This window comes from Lichenostomus cassidix, chromosome W (assembly GCF_008360975.1).
Source record: "Lichenostomus cassidix isolate B80296 chromosome W, HeHo_3.0, whole genome shotgun sequence".
Classification (NCBI taxonomy): Eukaryota; Metazoa; Chordata; class Aves; order Passeriformes; family Meliphagidae; genus Lichenostomus; species Lichenostomus cassidix.
The window spans coordinates 6,339,071-6,353,893 of NC_139510.1; the positions used below are offsets into that span (position 1 = coordinate 6,339,071).

General features: G+C 46.7%; 1 protein-coding gene and 1 pseudogene across 1 annotated transcript; both read left to right on the forward strand.

Annotated features, from left to right (window-relative positions):
* The first annotated feature begins 6,214 nt into the window (after positions 1-6,214).
* Positions 6,215-7,581, forward strand: LOC146425395 (uncharacterized; annotated as a pseudogene).
* A 4,168-nt stretch (positions 7,582-11,749) lies between these two features.
* On the forward strand, positions 11,750-13,478 carry LOC146425396 (endogenous retrovirus group K member 8 Gag polyprotein-like). The gene is made up of 2 exons (XM_085041445.1): positions 11,750-11,759; positions 12,289-13,478. Exons 1-2 carry the CDS (start codon positions 11,750-11,752, stop codon positions 13,476-13,478), a joined length of 1,200 nt encoding a protein of 399 aa, XP_084897571.1.
* Positions 13,479-14,823: the final 1,345 nt, after the last annotated feature.

Here is a 14,823-nt window from a genome sequence, read left to right on the forward strand (position 1 = left end):
TGCCGCTCGTATGTGAATAGTTCAAAGGGCTTCGTTAAATCTGGCAGCCCTAAAGCTGGAGCGGACAGCAAGGAATGTTTTAATTGTTTAAAGGCAGCTTTCGCCTTCTCTGTCCAGTTAATGGTTCCCTTTTCAGCTGTCTTTAGAGTTTCATACAGAGGCTTTACCAGTATTCCATACTTTGCCACCCAAAGTCGACACCAACCTACCATGCCGAGGAAAGCTTGCATCTCTCTCACTGTGTGGGGCTCTGGAAGCCGACAGATAGCTTCTTTCCGTTCTCTGCTAAGTTGTCGATGACCACGGAAGATTTCCAGCCCCAGGTATACTACAGTTTCTTTGGCAACCTGTGCCTTTTCCTTTGAGACTCGGTATCCGCCCATGCCCAAAAAATTTAAAAGACTTACAGTGAGCTGGATGCAGTCATCTTGTGTTTTTGCTGCGATCAGGATGTCATCAACATATTGAAGGATCTCTCCTTCTGGTTCCTGTTTTTTCCAGTCCTCCAGTTCCTTTGATAGCTGATGTCCAAATATTGTTGGGCTGTTCTTGAACCCTTGGGGTAGCACTGTCCAAGTTAGTTGAGTCTTTCTTCCTGTCTCAGGATTTTCCCACTCAAAAGCAAAAAGCTCCTGGCTATCTTTGTGGATTGGAATAGAGAAAAAGGCATCTTTGAGATCTAAGGCTGAGAACCACCCTAATTCATTTGTTAGTGTGGTCAGAAAGGTGTAGGGATTTGGTACAACTGAATGTATGTCCTCTGTAATTCTGTTGATTGCCCTCAAATCCTGCACTAGCCTGTAACTCTTACCATCAGCTTTCTTTACTGGCAGGATGGGTGTGTTGTATTTGGACTCACATTCCACTAGCAACCCGAATTTGAGAAATTTCTCAATTACAGGTGCCAGTCCCCTACGACTTTCTAATTTCAGAGGGTATTGTTTCTGCCTTACCGGTGTTGCTCCTGCTTTGAGTGCAATACTCACAGGTTCAGCTCTTTTGGATCTCCCGGGAAAATCACTGGCCCATACTATTGGAATTACCGCATCCTCAACTTCTTTAGGAATTTCTCCACAACATTCCTGGATAAGAATAGTAGCTGCTTCGACAAATTTAGATTCAGGAATTATAACTTTCACTCCCTCCTCCTTGGAAAATTTAATTTCTGCTTCCAACTTTTCCAATAAATCTCTGCCCAACAATGGTTTTGGAGAATTTGGCATATATAAAAATTGATGAGTCACCCAATGTTTCCCCAGTTTAAATCTTAAAGGTTGAAAGAAAGGCCTTGTTTCACTTACCCCCGTGGCACCAATTACATCTACAGTATCTTGACTCAGTTTCCCCTTTAAAGTATTTAACACATAACAAAGTATGTTGCCCCCGTATCAACCAAAAATTCAACATCATCTTTCCCCAGCTTAATTATAACCGAAGGCTCCGCTGGGGTGGATAATGCCTTCGGTCCCCGTCAATTCCCATTCACAGCTAATTGGGAAGATGTGGGCGTCTCCTTCGCCCGCATTGGACACTTGTTCTTCCAGTGTCCCTTCTTCTTGCAGATGGCACACTGGTCCTCGGCTAGAGGAGGGTGAGGTGGACCCTTTCTTTTCCCTTGACCCTGTTTTTTCTTGTAGTGGGGTTTACCAGTATCCTTATCTGTTGAATCCCTATTTTGGTATACTTTCCAGGCTACATTCAACAACCTATTTATATCATACTCATCCAATTTTTGCAGCTTTTTCCTTATATCAGGTGTAGATTGGCCTACAAATATGTAGGATAAATGAGACTGCTGCATTGGGGAATCCAAGTCCAAGTTTGTGTACTTCCGTGCAGCCTCTTTAAGCCTGTTTAGGAAATCTGTGGGGGTCTCAGTTAGACCTTGCCTAATTTCATATACTTTGGCCCAATTAATTGCTTTAGGAATAGCACATTTTAGTCCAATAACTATCCACTTTTGATACTGTTTTAATTTGGCCATTTCCTCTGGCACATTGGGATCCCAACCTGGATCTATCAAAGGAAAAATATTACCAACAGGTCCTTGAATGGTTCCAGCTGCAATTTGAGTTTCCACAGCATTTACAGCAGCCTTGATAACCATCTGCTTTTCTGTACTATCCAGTACTTCATCTAACATTACATTCAGGTCACTCCAATATGGGTTTTGTGCCTTGATAGCTAATTCAAACCGCATGGCTATTTTCTCTGGATTGTCTCTGTATGTTCCAACTGATTCTTTCAATTGTCGGAGTTCTCCGAGGGAAAAAGGAGTTTTGATATAAACCATCCCTTGATTCCCGACAGCCTGCCTTAGGGGTGCTTCCAGGACAGGCTACCCCTTCCTTGATTCATCCGTCTTAGATCTAGTATGTTTTGCCACCAGACTGACAGCTCCGATAGCTTCCCGGGCTATTTTCCCCCTTTTCTTCCCAGCAGGTTCGCTGCCTGCAGCTTCAGCCTCGGTTTCCCCTTCTTCTTCCGAGCTATCTACATCTGCACTGGATTCATCTGACTCACGCTTGATTTGGATTTTTTCCCTCTCAGCTCTAGCGGAGCTGTGGAGAGGGTGCCGCCCGCCGCCCCCCCTTTCCCCAGTCTGGGAGGGGCCAGCGGTGGACGTGCTTCCCTCTCCATCCTGGTCAGTCCCGGTTCCGCCCTTCCCTCCGCCCCGGTCCCTCCCTTTGCCTCTGCCCCTGCTTCCACCCCTGACTCCACCCCTGTCTCCGCCCCTGCTCCCGCCTTCATTTTCGTCATCAGACCGCTCCGGGGATGGTGGCAGTGGGGGAGGAGGCGGCCACACCTCCTCTTTCCCCCGTGCTGTATCAAGTAAGTGAAGGGGAGGAGCAGACGGCCAGAATGGCGGTGGGGGAGGAGGAGGAGGAGGGAGAGGAGGAAGAGGGGGGAGGAGAGGGGGCACCGGCCCCTGTTGCGGCTGGGGTGATGCCCCCCTCCGTAAATTTGGTGCCACCAAGTTTGTGTCTGTCATGTCTATCTCCTCATCTTTTGTCGGAGGCTGCTTCTGTTTATCTTTTTTCTTTTCTAATTTTTGTAAAGCCATCTCAAAGCGGTTCTTTTTCATTTGCTTATACGCTTCTTCCCGGTTTAAAAAAATATAGAAAACAATTCTGCATATCTTAACTCCTTAAACCTGCCCTGAACTCGGAGTTCCACGAGTAACTTTGTAATAAGTTCATTATCTAAACTGCCTAACCGAGGCCATTTACTTCCCCCTTCCAGCTTCAATGCAGGCCACACCCACAGTGAAAGTCTGGTTAATTCACCGGAATGTAAATCAACACTTCGTACTGTCACCAGATTCCAGTTTTTCAAAATCAAACCCAGCGGGGAATCCTGCGGGATGTTTGGGTTGGTAGATAGCACACCGCCCATTCTCTTCCTTATAAACAGAAAGAAACAGTAGGAAAAAGTTCCTAACCTATAAATTAGCACAGAACCAGCAGAGCAAAGAAAGCAAGCCTGAAAACCATGTGTGTTCAGCTTAGAAACCCTGGCGGGATTCGAACTTCTGTAGTTGAATCCTCACCCCAACCTGTGGGCTGCAGCCCCCTCTGAGCCACAGCCCCCCCGTGAGCCCTATGCGGCTCCCTGTGAGTACGAGGGGCGTCCCCCTCCTCACAATCCCCCACCCTGTGGCAGCAGAGCGGTTAAAAAGCCCCCTTTATGGCCCCCCTGGCCATGCTCCCACCCTCGGAGATCTCTCGACTGCTAGCAGTTATCTATAAAACTATAAAACAACCCCTTTGATCTTACCTCTCCAGCTGTGTTCCTGCAGTCTTGGGAAACTCCCAGATTCCGATTCTGAAATCGCCGCCGCTCTCCCCCGGTGCCGGCAGTGGGGGGGATGCAGCGGGGTGTTCCTCGGTCCAAAATCGAAAACCGGGGTTCCTTCTCCTGCCTGGCTCGCCAGAACTGATGCCTTAAATTGCTAGAAAAAATTTTTAGACGCAGACACACAGTATGGGATAGGGGTTTTACCTTGGTTTAATAGGATCTCAGATGCGCACCGACGAACAAGCAAGCCCAAAGGCCAGCTCAAAAGCCCCAAAAGCCAAAAAGCCAAAAAGCCCAAAAAGCCAAAAGCCAAAAAGCCCCAAAAAGCCCCTACGATATCTCCCGTATACAATTTATAGACAGCCTAGATTAGAATACCTATCTAAAAGTCTCCAATAAGAAGTTTAACAAATGAAGTAACTGCCCCCTTATTAAAATTGCCCCCCCCAAAAGATTGCTACTTAGTTTACAAAAAACATGTCTCAGTGATGGGGGCCCTGTTCAAGGTTGTGCGTCATGCTTTTGAGATTGTGGGTATGTTTCGTCTTCCCCAAAGGATTCTGAGCAGGGCAAGGGGTACTAGGGTGATAGAATGTAGGGTTAAGATACAGGGAGTGAAAAGTGCAGGAACGGGGAAGGGTAAAAGGTTATATATAAAGGATATAAAGAGAGTATAAAAGTAAAATAAAAAATACAAAAAACCCATCAGGCATCACGGCATGAAACTTTTGTGGCTCAGCACTCTGTACAGGTGCTAGAATTGCAGGTGGTGACGAAGGCTCTCATACGATTTGAAACCCCTATTAATATCATTTGTGTCTCTCTGTATGTTGTTGGGGTAGTCCAAAGGATACAGCGAGCACTGTTAGGCCATATAACTAATTTGGTTCTGTTTGACACAATGAGACTCCTATGGGAGGCATTGCAACAATGTATAAACCCTTTTTTATTGCTCATATTAAGAGCCATACTGCCTTGCCAGGCCCCTTAGTGGAAGGAAATGCCTACATTGATTCTGTGGTCTCTGTGAGTGCCGTCACTGCTCATCCTTCCCCGATGCAACAAGTGCGAGAGTCACACGTTTTTACATCAATCATCCCGTGCTTTACAGCGCCAATTCCATATATCAAAGACCGATGCCCAAACAATTGTTGCATCATGCCCTGATTGTGCCAGAATAAGCCCTATACAAGATCTCGGGACAAACCCATGAGGGTTACAGCCCCGTCAAGTTTGGCAGACAGATGTTACTGATTTTCCCTCTTTCTGTACCCTTAAGCACGTTCATGTCTCCATTTGGGCTACCCCACTAGCAGCCACAACAGCTAAAGCTGTAAAACAGCATTGGCTACAAGCCATTGCTGCCTTGGGCGTGCCAGCGACAATTAAGACAGATAATGGTCCTGCATATCGCAGCACGGCTGTGGCTACCTTTTGCAATAAGTGGAATATTCAGCATGTGACAGGTATTCCGTACAACAGTACTGGACAAGCTATATCAGTCGCTTAAGCGCTATTTTACTATATTTTTAAAAGAGGGGGAGAGATCCCCGGTGAACATTGTGGCAAAAACCCTTTATGTGCTTAATTGGCTAAATCCTCGAGGTGATGCAAACACTGAAGTTAGCATCTCCATTTTTTCTCATTTTTCTCGAAACCCATCCGATTTTTCAGAACATGATATACCCGTAGATGTATTTAACCTGCAACAGAACAGTTGGGAAGGCCCGTATAGACTATTAACCTGGGGAAAAGGTTATGCTTGTGTCGTTACAGGACAAGACCATTGCCCGCATTGGTTGCCAGCCAAGTGGGTAAGAGCGCACGTTACAACACCCACCGAGCTAGATGTCATGCCCCGAGGCCCAGAGGAGAAGTAATCAGCGGCTCAAGTGTGAACTAGCTCCTCTGCTGTGGACCCTATATGAAGTTTCAGGGTTCTCCATTCACTTATTTCCACAAGAGGCCTTAGTGGCAGACATCTTTTATATGCAAGAGCATGCAGTGTGCTTGCCGCGGTCTCAAGTAAAGCGAAAGGCGGAGACACCATGTGATGAGTGTGGGGCAAAGCAGAAGTGGCTGAAAATTTTGTGTGGGGAATGTAAGAAGAAGGTTTGGGTAAATGTGGCGGTGTTTATTGGAGAGTGGCTGTGCATGGCCTGTAGTTCTCGCTTTCATGAGCAAGATAATCCGCTGAGAGCCTTGCGAGAGTTTATTGAAGATTTTCTTTTGAGCAATCAAGACCTTATACGGTTATTTGAGAACATAGAAGCTAGGAAGCAAGCTTTACGTAAGTGGCAGGTACTAGTAACAATACAACGAGCCAGAGCAAATAGAGACACTGTGATTTTACAAGCCCAGTGTCACTGGAACCTTTTTGTACCAGTTACCCATTCTGTTCCCGAAAGCCAGTGGGATGGGGCATGTAGGAGGTGGGCACGGCGTCGTCACAGAGATCATCGTGCTTCTCAGCACGCTCGCAGTAGGAATGACCCAATGGGTAGCCCCCCAACCAAAAACTAACATATGGATAACTATGGCAAATCTTACCAATCAAGATGCCATATGCTTAGCCTTGTCATCCCCGGGTAATCCGTTTTCTACATGTTTAGTGGGGGTACCGACGGACTACTGGCCCTGTCCCAGCACGGTGCCCACATGCAGCAACTCTGATATCGATAGCACGGTGAACAATTGGGACGCTTGGATGCCTTATTTGCCAATTGCCCCAACTGAGCCCCAAGAATTGGAACTATTGGGCTCGGTCCAAATGGATGCCTGCGTAAAGTTTAATTGGTCAAGCTCTTCTTGTAGAACCTTAGGTAGCAATGGCTCAGCTGTTAATGTAAATTCTAGCTTGCTAGCTTACCGCGATGGCTCTTGGTGAGGTTATGTGTCCAAAAACGTTTCCAAAGCAACCACCCACCCTTTGCAGTTACCCCTAGGATATTTTTTTATTTGCAGGGACCGTGTATGGGCTGGTGTCCCTTCCAGAATCAGGGGAGACCCCTGTTCGATAGGACGATTAACCCTCCTAACACCGAACGCGTCAATGATTCTCAACATGAACAGGCAGCATCCCCAAGGGAAAAGAAGCGTGCATAAGTTTCAGGCTGACTGCAACAATAACGTTGAGTTTTGGAACAATGGAGAGATAATCGCATCCTCCATTTTTGCACCCGGAGTTGCATCGGCTCAGGCCCTAGCCACATTAAAAAAGTTAGGGTGCTGGCTAGCAAAACAAACCAATGCCACATCAGCAGCTATTTGTCACTGTTGAACTGCTAGCAGAGTGAAAGAACCAGGCCAGATCACAGGTGGCACAAATCTGAATTTATTATTAATTTTTAGAGCTTATATAGACTTTCAAAGGTCATCCAGATTGGGCCAATTCAAAGCCTCCCCCTAGGCCGATTGGCCAGGCTTGAACTGCCTATCTTTCCAGAGACCGTTTCAATAACATCCAAACTTTATCTTTATTTATAAAAACACAGGAAGAAGAAGAGAAAATTCCCATGGGAAAGAGTCTGTGCTGCCACAGCTATTAGCAGTTTGTTGACTGATGTTGACTCCGTTCGACATGCTACCCTACAAAACAGAGCAGCTATAGATTTCTTCTTGTTAGCGCAGGGGCATGGATGTGAGGCGTTTGAGGGTATGTGCTGCATGAATCTCTCGGATCATTCAAAATCAATACACAAGCAGATAAAAGAGTTGCAGTCCCTTACCCACCAGTTAATTATATCTGATGGGCTGGGTATTTATGGGTGGCTCAGTGGCTAGGGTATTACTGGCTAGCTGAAGGACCTCTGTAAGATAGCACTAATGTTGGTGCTATTCCTTTTGGTAGGTGGGATTTTGCTGTGCTGTGCCTTACAGTGCTGTAACATGGTTATTCACCGGGCACTGAGCTTATTTGAAAGGAAAGGGGGAGATGTTGGGGCCTGGTCTGTCTTAACAGACCTGTAAAAGTCATTGAGGATAGATAAGAGGAAGTATTTTGCTGATGCTGCAGGATAGATAAGAGGAAGTATTTTGCTGATGCTGCAAGAAAGCAAGAAGCTGGAGACAGAAAACAGGATATATTGCCCAAAAGCAGGAAATTGCAGTTTTAGTATATACCAATCATATAATGTGTGCTTAGCTCGTGCTAATTGCTTATAGCCAATTGTATAATTGCATGGCTCATGTACGAACCATATGTAGAGTTCCGTGGCGCGTGTACGGAAGATTAAAGGCTTTAGAAGAAGCGCTGTTGCAAATAAAGGTAGACGACTCTCTGCATCACATTGGTGTCATGCTGTTCTCGCCTCGCATGGAACAATAAACCCCGACACCCATCCTGGAAAGTTATTTGACCATCCATTTTTCCCAATAAATGTCTCCCCAACAAGGGGATTGGGCATTCCGGCATATACAAGTTCATGTGTCCCCCACTGTTTTATTAATTTAAATAGAAATAGTTGTAAAAAAGGCCAGTTTTCTCTCCTATTTGTTGCAACCACAATGCTTACAAGTTCCGAACCATGTTTTCCTCTGCACATAGTCAGTACTCAATAAGTTGCTCCTGTACCAATTAAAAAAAATTACCTTTTCATTTCGCAGAGATAATGTAACCAGGGGCCAAGCTGAGGATGATTCCCCTGGTCCCCTTCAGGGGGATTCTTCATCTTCACTTAAGGTCTTGATCTTGATGGCTTGAAGACCTGGGTTTAGGTTTCCTGTCTGATTTTCCCTGGCTGGGGGACACTCCCTTTTCCAAAGAAGTCCCCTTTCTATACAAATTGCCAAATATACTTCAGCCGCCAATTATTACAGTACAAATTGCCAAAGTATACTTCAGCCAGAAATTAATACATTATTTAACTAGTTGTTTACAAGTGAGGGAGTCCTCTCCCATTCTTTTGCCATTCTGGATGATTTTTTATAGTGAAAAACAAGACAGCATAAGGAACTTCTTCCCAGCTATTCTCTCTTCTACAAAACAACAGTAATTGCAATATGGTATAATAATGTCAGGTTCCGTCCTTAGGCCACTTCTCTTGATCTTCCAATGTGTAAAGTGGCCACCACTGATTACAATATTTTAAAAGTTTTTCTCATGTAAGGGGATTACCCACAATTTGTTTCCAGTGTTTCAAGATACATCCCAGCGGTAACACCTGTGATACTGCTTTCAAGGTTTTGTTTCCCCTTATAACCAAATACCATTTAGGAACTCCTAGAAGGGACTCTAACCTTTCCCTTAGAAAGGACTCTAACCCTTCCCTTTTCCCACCTTAGGAACCTTTAAACCCAACCCTGTGAAGCTTTTGCTGCGCCTTACCAGCAGGTTAACAATTAACACTTTTAAAGTAAAGGTGTCTTGGAGATGTCTTTATCCCATCCCATCTTTGTTTGGTGGTTTTTTTTTTTTGTTTTGTGTCTGGGATGGTCGCTGCCCCCCCCCCCCCCAGCAATATCACAATGAGTGGGAGCCAGCCCGAGATTTCCTGCAAGAGTTGGGGGAGACAAGGGGAACTTTGCCTTTTCCGGACATGCGGGAAATTTGGGCAGCCAGGAAGCAGGGTCTCTGGAGCAGAGATATTGTTGCACATCTGGTTTGCCTGTTTCATTTTGTTTCTTTCTCCTTCTGTACTTTGATCTGGGCTTACTGGCTTGTTTTCTCTGCCTCTCTGCTGTTCGGGAGCCCAGAGCTGGTGCGTGCTGTGCCAGGACCTGGGACCAGGATACCCCATCCCCTGCTGGGAGCCGCCCCACTCTGCACAGCCTGACCCAGGGACCAGCCATCGTTGGTGAGCTATTCAGGGGAGAGATTCCCTGCTCAACCCCCTCCGTTTTTCTGCTACTGCTCCCAGTTTTTTGCTACGTTGTAACCCAACACCCTGTGCCTGCTGTGATGCCTGTGACTCCTGCTACAGCTGCGAAGTCCCTGCTATCTCTTGCTTGCTACCTCGGGAGAGCCAGCCCTGCTGTTCCAGCTTGCTGCTCTGAGGTCCCTGCTACAGCCTGCCCCGCCATCCAGCTCTCCCACCATTACTGCATCAGGGGGAGACTCCACTGAACTCGCACCACAGCGCCCCCTGCAGCCGCGGGGGAATCATTGCACCTGCCCTGCTCAGCCAGGAGCCCAACAGCGCCTCTGCTGGCTGTGACTATAACTGCACCAAAGGGAAGGGTACGCGACAGCCCAGAGAAGGTTGTTACTGGGTTTCTGGTTTGTTTGTTGTTGCTTGTTTGCCATGTTATAAATGCTAGTAAAGAACTGTTATTCTTTATTACATATTTTTGCCTGAAAGCCCCTTGATTTGAAAGTTATAATAATTCAGAGGGAAGGGGGAATCATATTCTTTATTCCAAGGGAGGTTCCTGCCTTCCTTAGCAGACACCTGTCTTTCAAAGCAGGACAAAAGGAAAGAATGCCTTTATCTTACTGTCGGGGTTTGACCCTGACTAAACGCTGACACTCCGGCTTTCTCTCCTGTTGCAGATATGCTGGAGAGGGGAAAGGAAAAAAACTGTAAAAATACACACCAATCTCATGAGTTAAGTGAGACAGGACACTGGTAGGAGGACACACGGAAGAAAGGGCAGACAGGCTCCAAACTTAAAGTTCCAACGTGATTTAATTACCTAACAGAGTTGGAGGATAAATGCAAGGCAAAAATAAACTTTTCATACACTATTTTGTTCACTCACCCCCCTCCCTCTTACGAACACATTTTTATTCACCCCCTTTCCTCCTTCCAACCAACAGCTCTGGTAGGGGGGCAGGGTGTGGGGTATTTTCTCAGTCCACAGAGCAGGTCCATAAATCTATTCATCACCACAATTCTTCTACTACAAATACTCTTTACTTATGTCTCTCTCTCTCCAGACAGTTTCTCTGCTGTCACAGAATGGCTTCAAGATCGCAGTCATGAATCCTTGGGAGGTTTGTGCAAACAAGACCATTGTTAACTAAAGTAGGCCATACAAGCCGCGGTAGTGTGCTTGAGCCCTGGGAATGCTCCATGAGAAAGGTACCGGGAAGCGCAGCTGTGCCCTTGAGCTCTGAGGGAGTACCGTAAAGAATGTACCAGGAGGGAACTTGTGATTAAGAAGAATGAGGGGGTGTTACACAATGGCTTCAAGATCACGGACATGAATTATTAGAAGGTTTGTGCGAGCAAGATCAGTGTTAGGCTAAGTAGCAGTCAGGCCATATACAAGCCGCAGTAGCTTGCTTCCCTGAGAACACTTCATGATAAAATATCAAGAAGATGCAGCTGTGTAAGGAATGTATGGGAGAGAACTTCTGATTAACAAAGAATGAGGGGGAAAACCCTGTAGATGTGGGAATGGAATGTGAAAGAAATGTAAGCTGTAACTGCTGCAATTAGCGAGTAGATTAGTGATTAATAAATATAAGCACTGTAACAGTATAAAAAGAGTACACGCATTAAAATAAACGAAGCTTGCCTTATATCTCACATTGAGACTGCTGCATGTTTCCTTTCGCCGCTCATTAAATGGTGACCCCAACGACGACGATCACCACGGATGCTGGTAGCAGAGTTTAGCACCCTGTTCCAGAAAGCAGCGAGAACGGAGAGGCACCGGAGCAGTGCCGGTGTGCCAAGATCTTCACCCCTGCTAGGGGGGGGATCCGAGGGCTCAGGCCGATCAAGACCTGCCTACCGTGGGGGCTACAATTCGGTGAGCTGCATTGACCTTGGCGACCGCGGAATATACAGAGATGCCCCGGCGGTGCGCTCTGACGGCGGCAACCACGACACTTTAAACCCAGCTGGACCACAATGGAGACAGAGGTAGCCCAAGATTTATTATTACGCTTTTTAGAAAAGCGCGGAGTAAGCAAAGATGCTTTAAAACATTTAGCTGCTTTAGTTACTGCAGGGAAAGCTCAAGGGTTTTTTGCCGACCCTGATTCAGTATTTGAGGAGGTCGAATGGCGAAAGGTTGGAGATATCTTGTTTGATGGATTGCTAGAGGGTGATAAGATGTGCAATAAATTAGGGAGGCTGTGGAAAGAAGTGATTAATTGCTTACAGCGGTTTAAAGCCAAAAAGAAAATAGCTGCTGTAGCCACTGAGAAACTGGGAGCAGATGTCGGGGGGGAGCATTCTGACTCGGGAAAAGGGGTTGCAGAGGGTGAGCGTCCCACCCCGGGCATGCTTGGCATGGGCGCAGATCCACCCAGCTTGCCCCCGGCGGGAAAGTGTAAAGTGCTAGGAGTTCAGGGATCCTTAGCAAAGCATGGTATTACGTCTGATTTAAACCCTGTCGGTACATCGGGCTCGGAAGAATGGCCCAGTGCACCTCCCCCACCTGATGAGGATTATGTTCCCCTCAGGCAAGCTCTTCAGAATGATAGCCGGTTAAGTGGCAAGCGAAGATTTAATTGGAAAAACATTGCAGAAAAAGCTGTACAAGAAGGTGATATACAAATTGCAGAAACAGTTACACTACTAAGTTGAGTTGAGCAAGCATTTCCTGTATTTTTTGAGCCACTGCAAGGGGGTGGGCAGCAAGCGACCCATGTTGCTACCGATTGGAAGCTGCTCACGCAGCTGCGTAGCACAACTACTGAATCGGGTCTGCATGGTGAGCCCACAAGAATGATGTTGAATTATATTTGGGGAAATTATATACTGTGCCCAGAAGACATCAAAACTATTATTAAAATGATTATGACCCAATCACAAAAGTTTTTGTGGCAAGCTCACTGGCGAGAGCTGTGCCAAGAGTCGGCAAATCAGCCACGGGGGGAAAATGACCCCCTGCGAGGGGTCAATCCAGAACAGTTAATGGGCCAGGCGTGGTGGTCTACAATTGTTGAGCAAATGCAAACAGGTCCAGACATTTTGTTAGAATCTATGCGGACCACACGAGATGCTATATTCAGAGTGCACACCGCCCCCCCCACGCCGTCCTATATGTCTATTAAACAAGGAAAGGATGAATCTTTTGCTAGCTTTGTTGACAGAGTTTCTGCTGCAATGATAACTGCTGGGGTAGAACCATGGATGTCAGGAGCATTATTGCGTCAGTGTGTGGCAGAAAATTGTAACCAGCAAACAAAAAGCATTCTTGTCACACTGCCTATGGATGCTACCCTAGAGATGATGTTAGAACGCATGAGTCACGTGCCAGTAGGTACCCAGGCGTTTGTAGCAGAATTGGTGACAGCTATGGGAGATAAGATAGGAGATAAGTTAGGAGATAAGATAGGAGATAAGTTAGGAGATAAGATAGGAGAGAAGCTAGCCCAAGCGCAAACTCAAGTCTTTGCTGCTTTAGGGCCACTGCGACCCCTTAGCTTGTCTGCAGGTGGGACAAAATCAGGGAAAAGTATAAAGTGCTATCGTTGTGGGCTTGAGGGACACACAAGAAAGCAGTGTAAGGGTCCAGTCTGGTGTGACAACTGCAACAGCGACGCCCATGCTACGCTAGCTTGCCGACGGTCGGGAAACGGGAAGAAGAGCGCCTCCAGCCGCTGCGCTCTGACACAAATAGCAGCTCCAGCCCTCTCACCTGCAACTACCCTACCAGCACAGCCTTCATACACGATTGCGCTTCCGCAGATGAGCTCGCCCGCCGCCAACCCCTTCGATCAGCAAACACCCTTCGGCCTGCCACAAAAGGAAGCCTCGGCCTGGACCTGGCAACAGCAGTAGGCGTAACAGTCACCGATTTGTGCCCTGTGAAAATTCCCACTAGAATTCAAGGCCCACTGTGCATTGACAACAAACCTGTGGGCGCGCTTCTAGTGGGCCGTTCGTCTGCTAGCATAAAAGGACTTTTCATATTACCAGGAGTAATTGATGCTGATTTTACAGGTGAAATTCACATCATGGTGCAAACTATGTTTCCCCCCATCTACATTCCTAAAAACACCAGACTAGCTCAGCTTGTTCCGCTCCCACAAATGGTCACACAGATGCAACAACACGAAGCACTCGTGAACTGAGGAGCCGGTGGATTTGGCTCTACAGGACTTGCAATGCTAACAGTTCCATTGATGGAATGACCAGTTGTGGAAACTACCTGGACTCGGAGAGATATCTCTCAAACCTTGCCAGCGCTACTTGATACAGGTGCAGATATTACGATCATGGCCACAGCCTGCTGGCCAACAGAATGGCCGCATCACCACACCTTGAGTGGAATCGAAGGTGTTGGAGGTTCAGTTTCCGTGCAGCGGAGCTCCGACCCAATTCAAGTAGCCATTGAAGGCAGAGTGGCTACGATCCATGTAACCATCATGCCCTTACCTAAAGGAGTGAATGCCTTAATTGGCCGAGATGTGCTAGATCAACTAGGACTTGTGTTAACCAATCAGCATTTTCCCCAGCGGTCGCTGTCGGATGGACTTTCCCGATCCGACTCACATGGACTACAGACAAGCCAGTATGGATAGGGCAGTGGCTGCTAAAAAGGGAAAGTCTAGAACAAGCACAGCTTTTAGTGCAAGAACAACTGCAACAAGGACATCTGCGACCTTCCATGAGCCCCTGGAATACACCCATCTTTGTCATCAAGAAAAAATCCGGCAAGTATAGACTGTTACATGACCTGCGAGCAGTTAATACACAAATGCAGGCAATGGGGGCCCTCCAGCCTGAACTGCCAAACCCTGCCATGCTTCCTGAGAGATGGCACCTGCTGATCATTAACCTGAAAGACTGCCTTTTTACAATTCGACTGCATCCAGTGGACACTGCACGATTTGCTTTTACCCTACTGACGATTAACAGAGAAGCCCCTTTCCTAAGATTTGAATGGACTGTTCTGCCACAGGGAATGAAAAATAGCCCCACCCTGTTGTGGCTAGCACAGGTCTTTCCCATGAGAATTCCTTTTGTGTTTTATAAATAAAGATAAAGTTTGGATGTTATTAAAAACAGTGTCCCAAGACTTGGACGGTGCAGGCCTGGCCAATCAGGCCTAGGGGGAGGCTTCTGACTGACCAATCTGGGTGACCTTTGAAAACTCTATATATATGATGAAATCAAAACAATA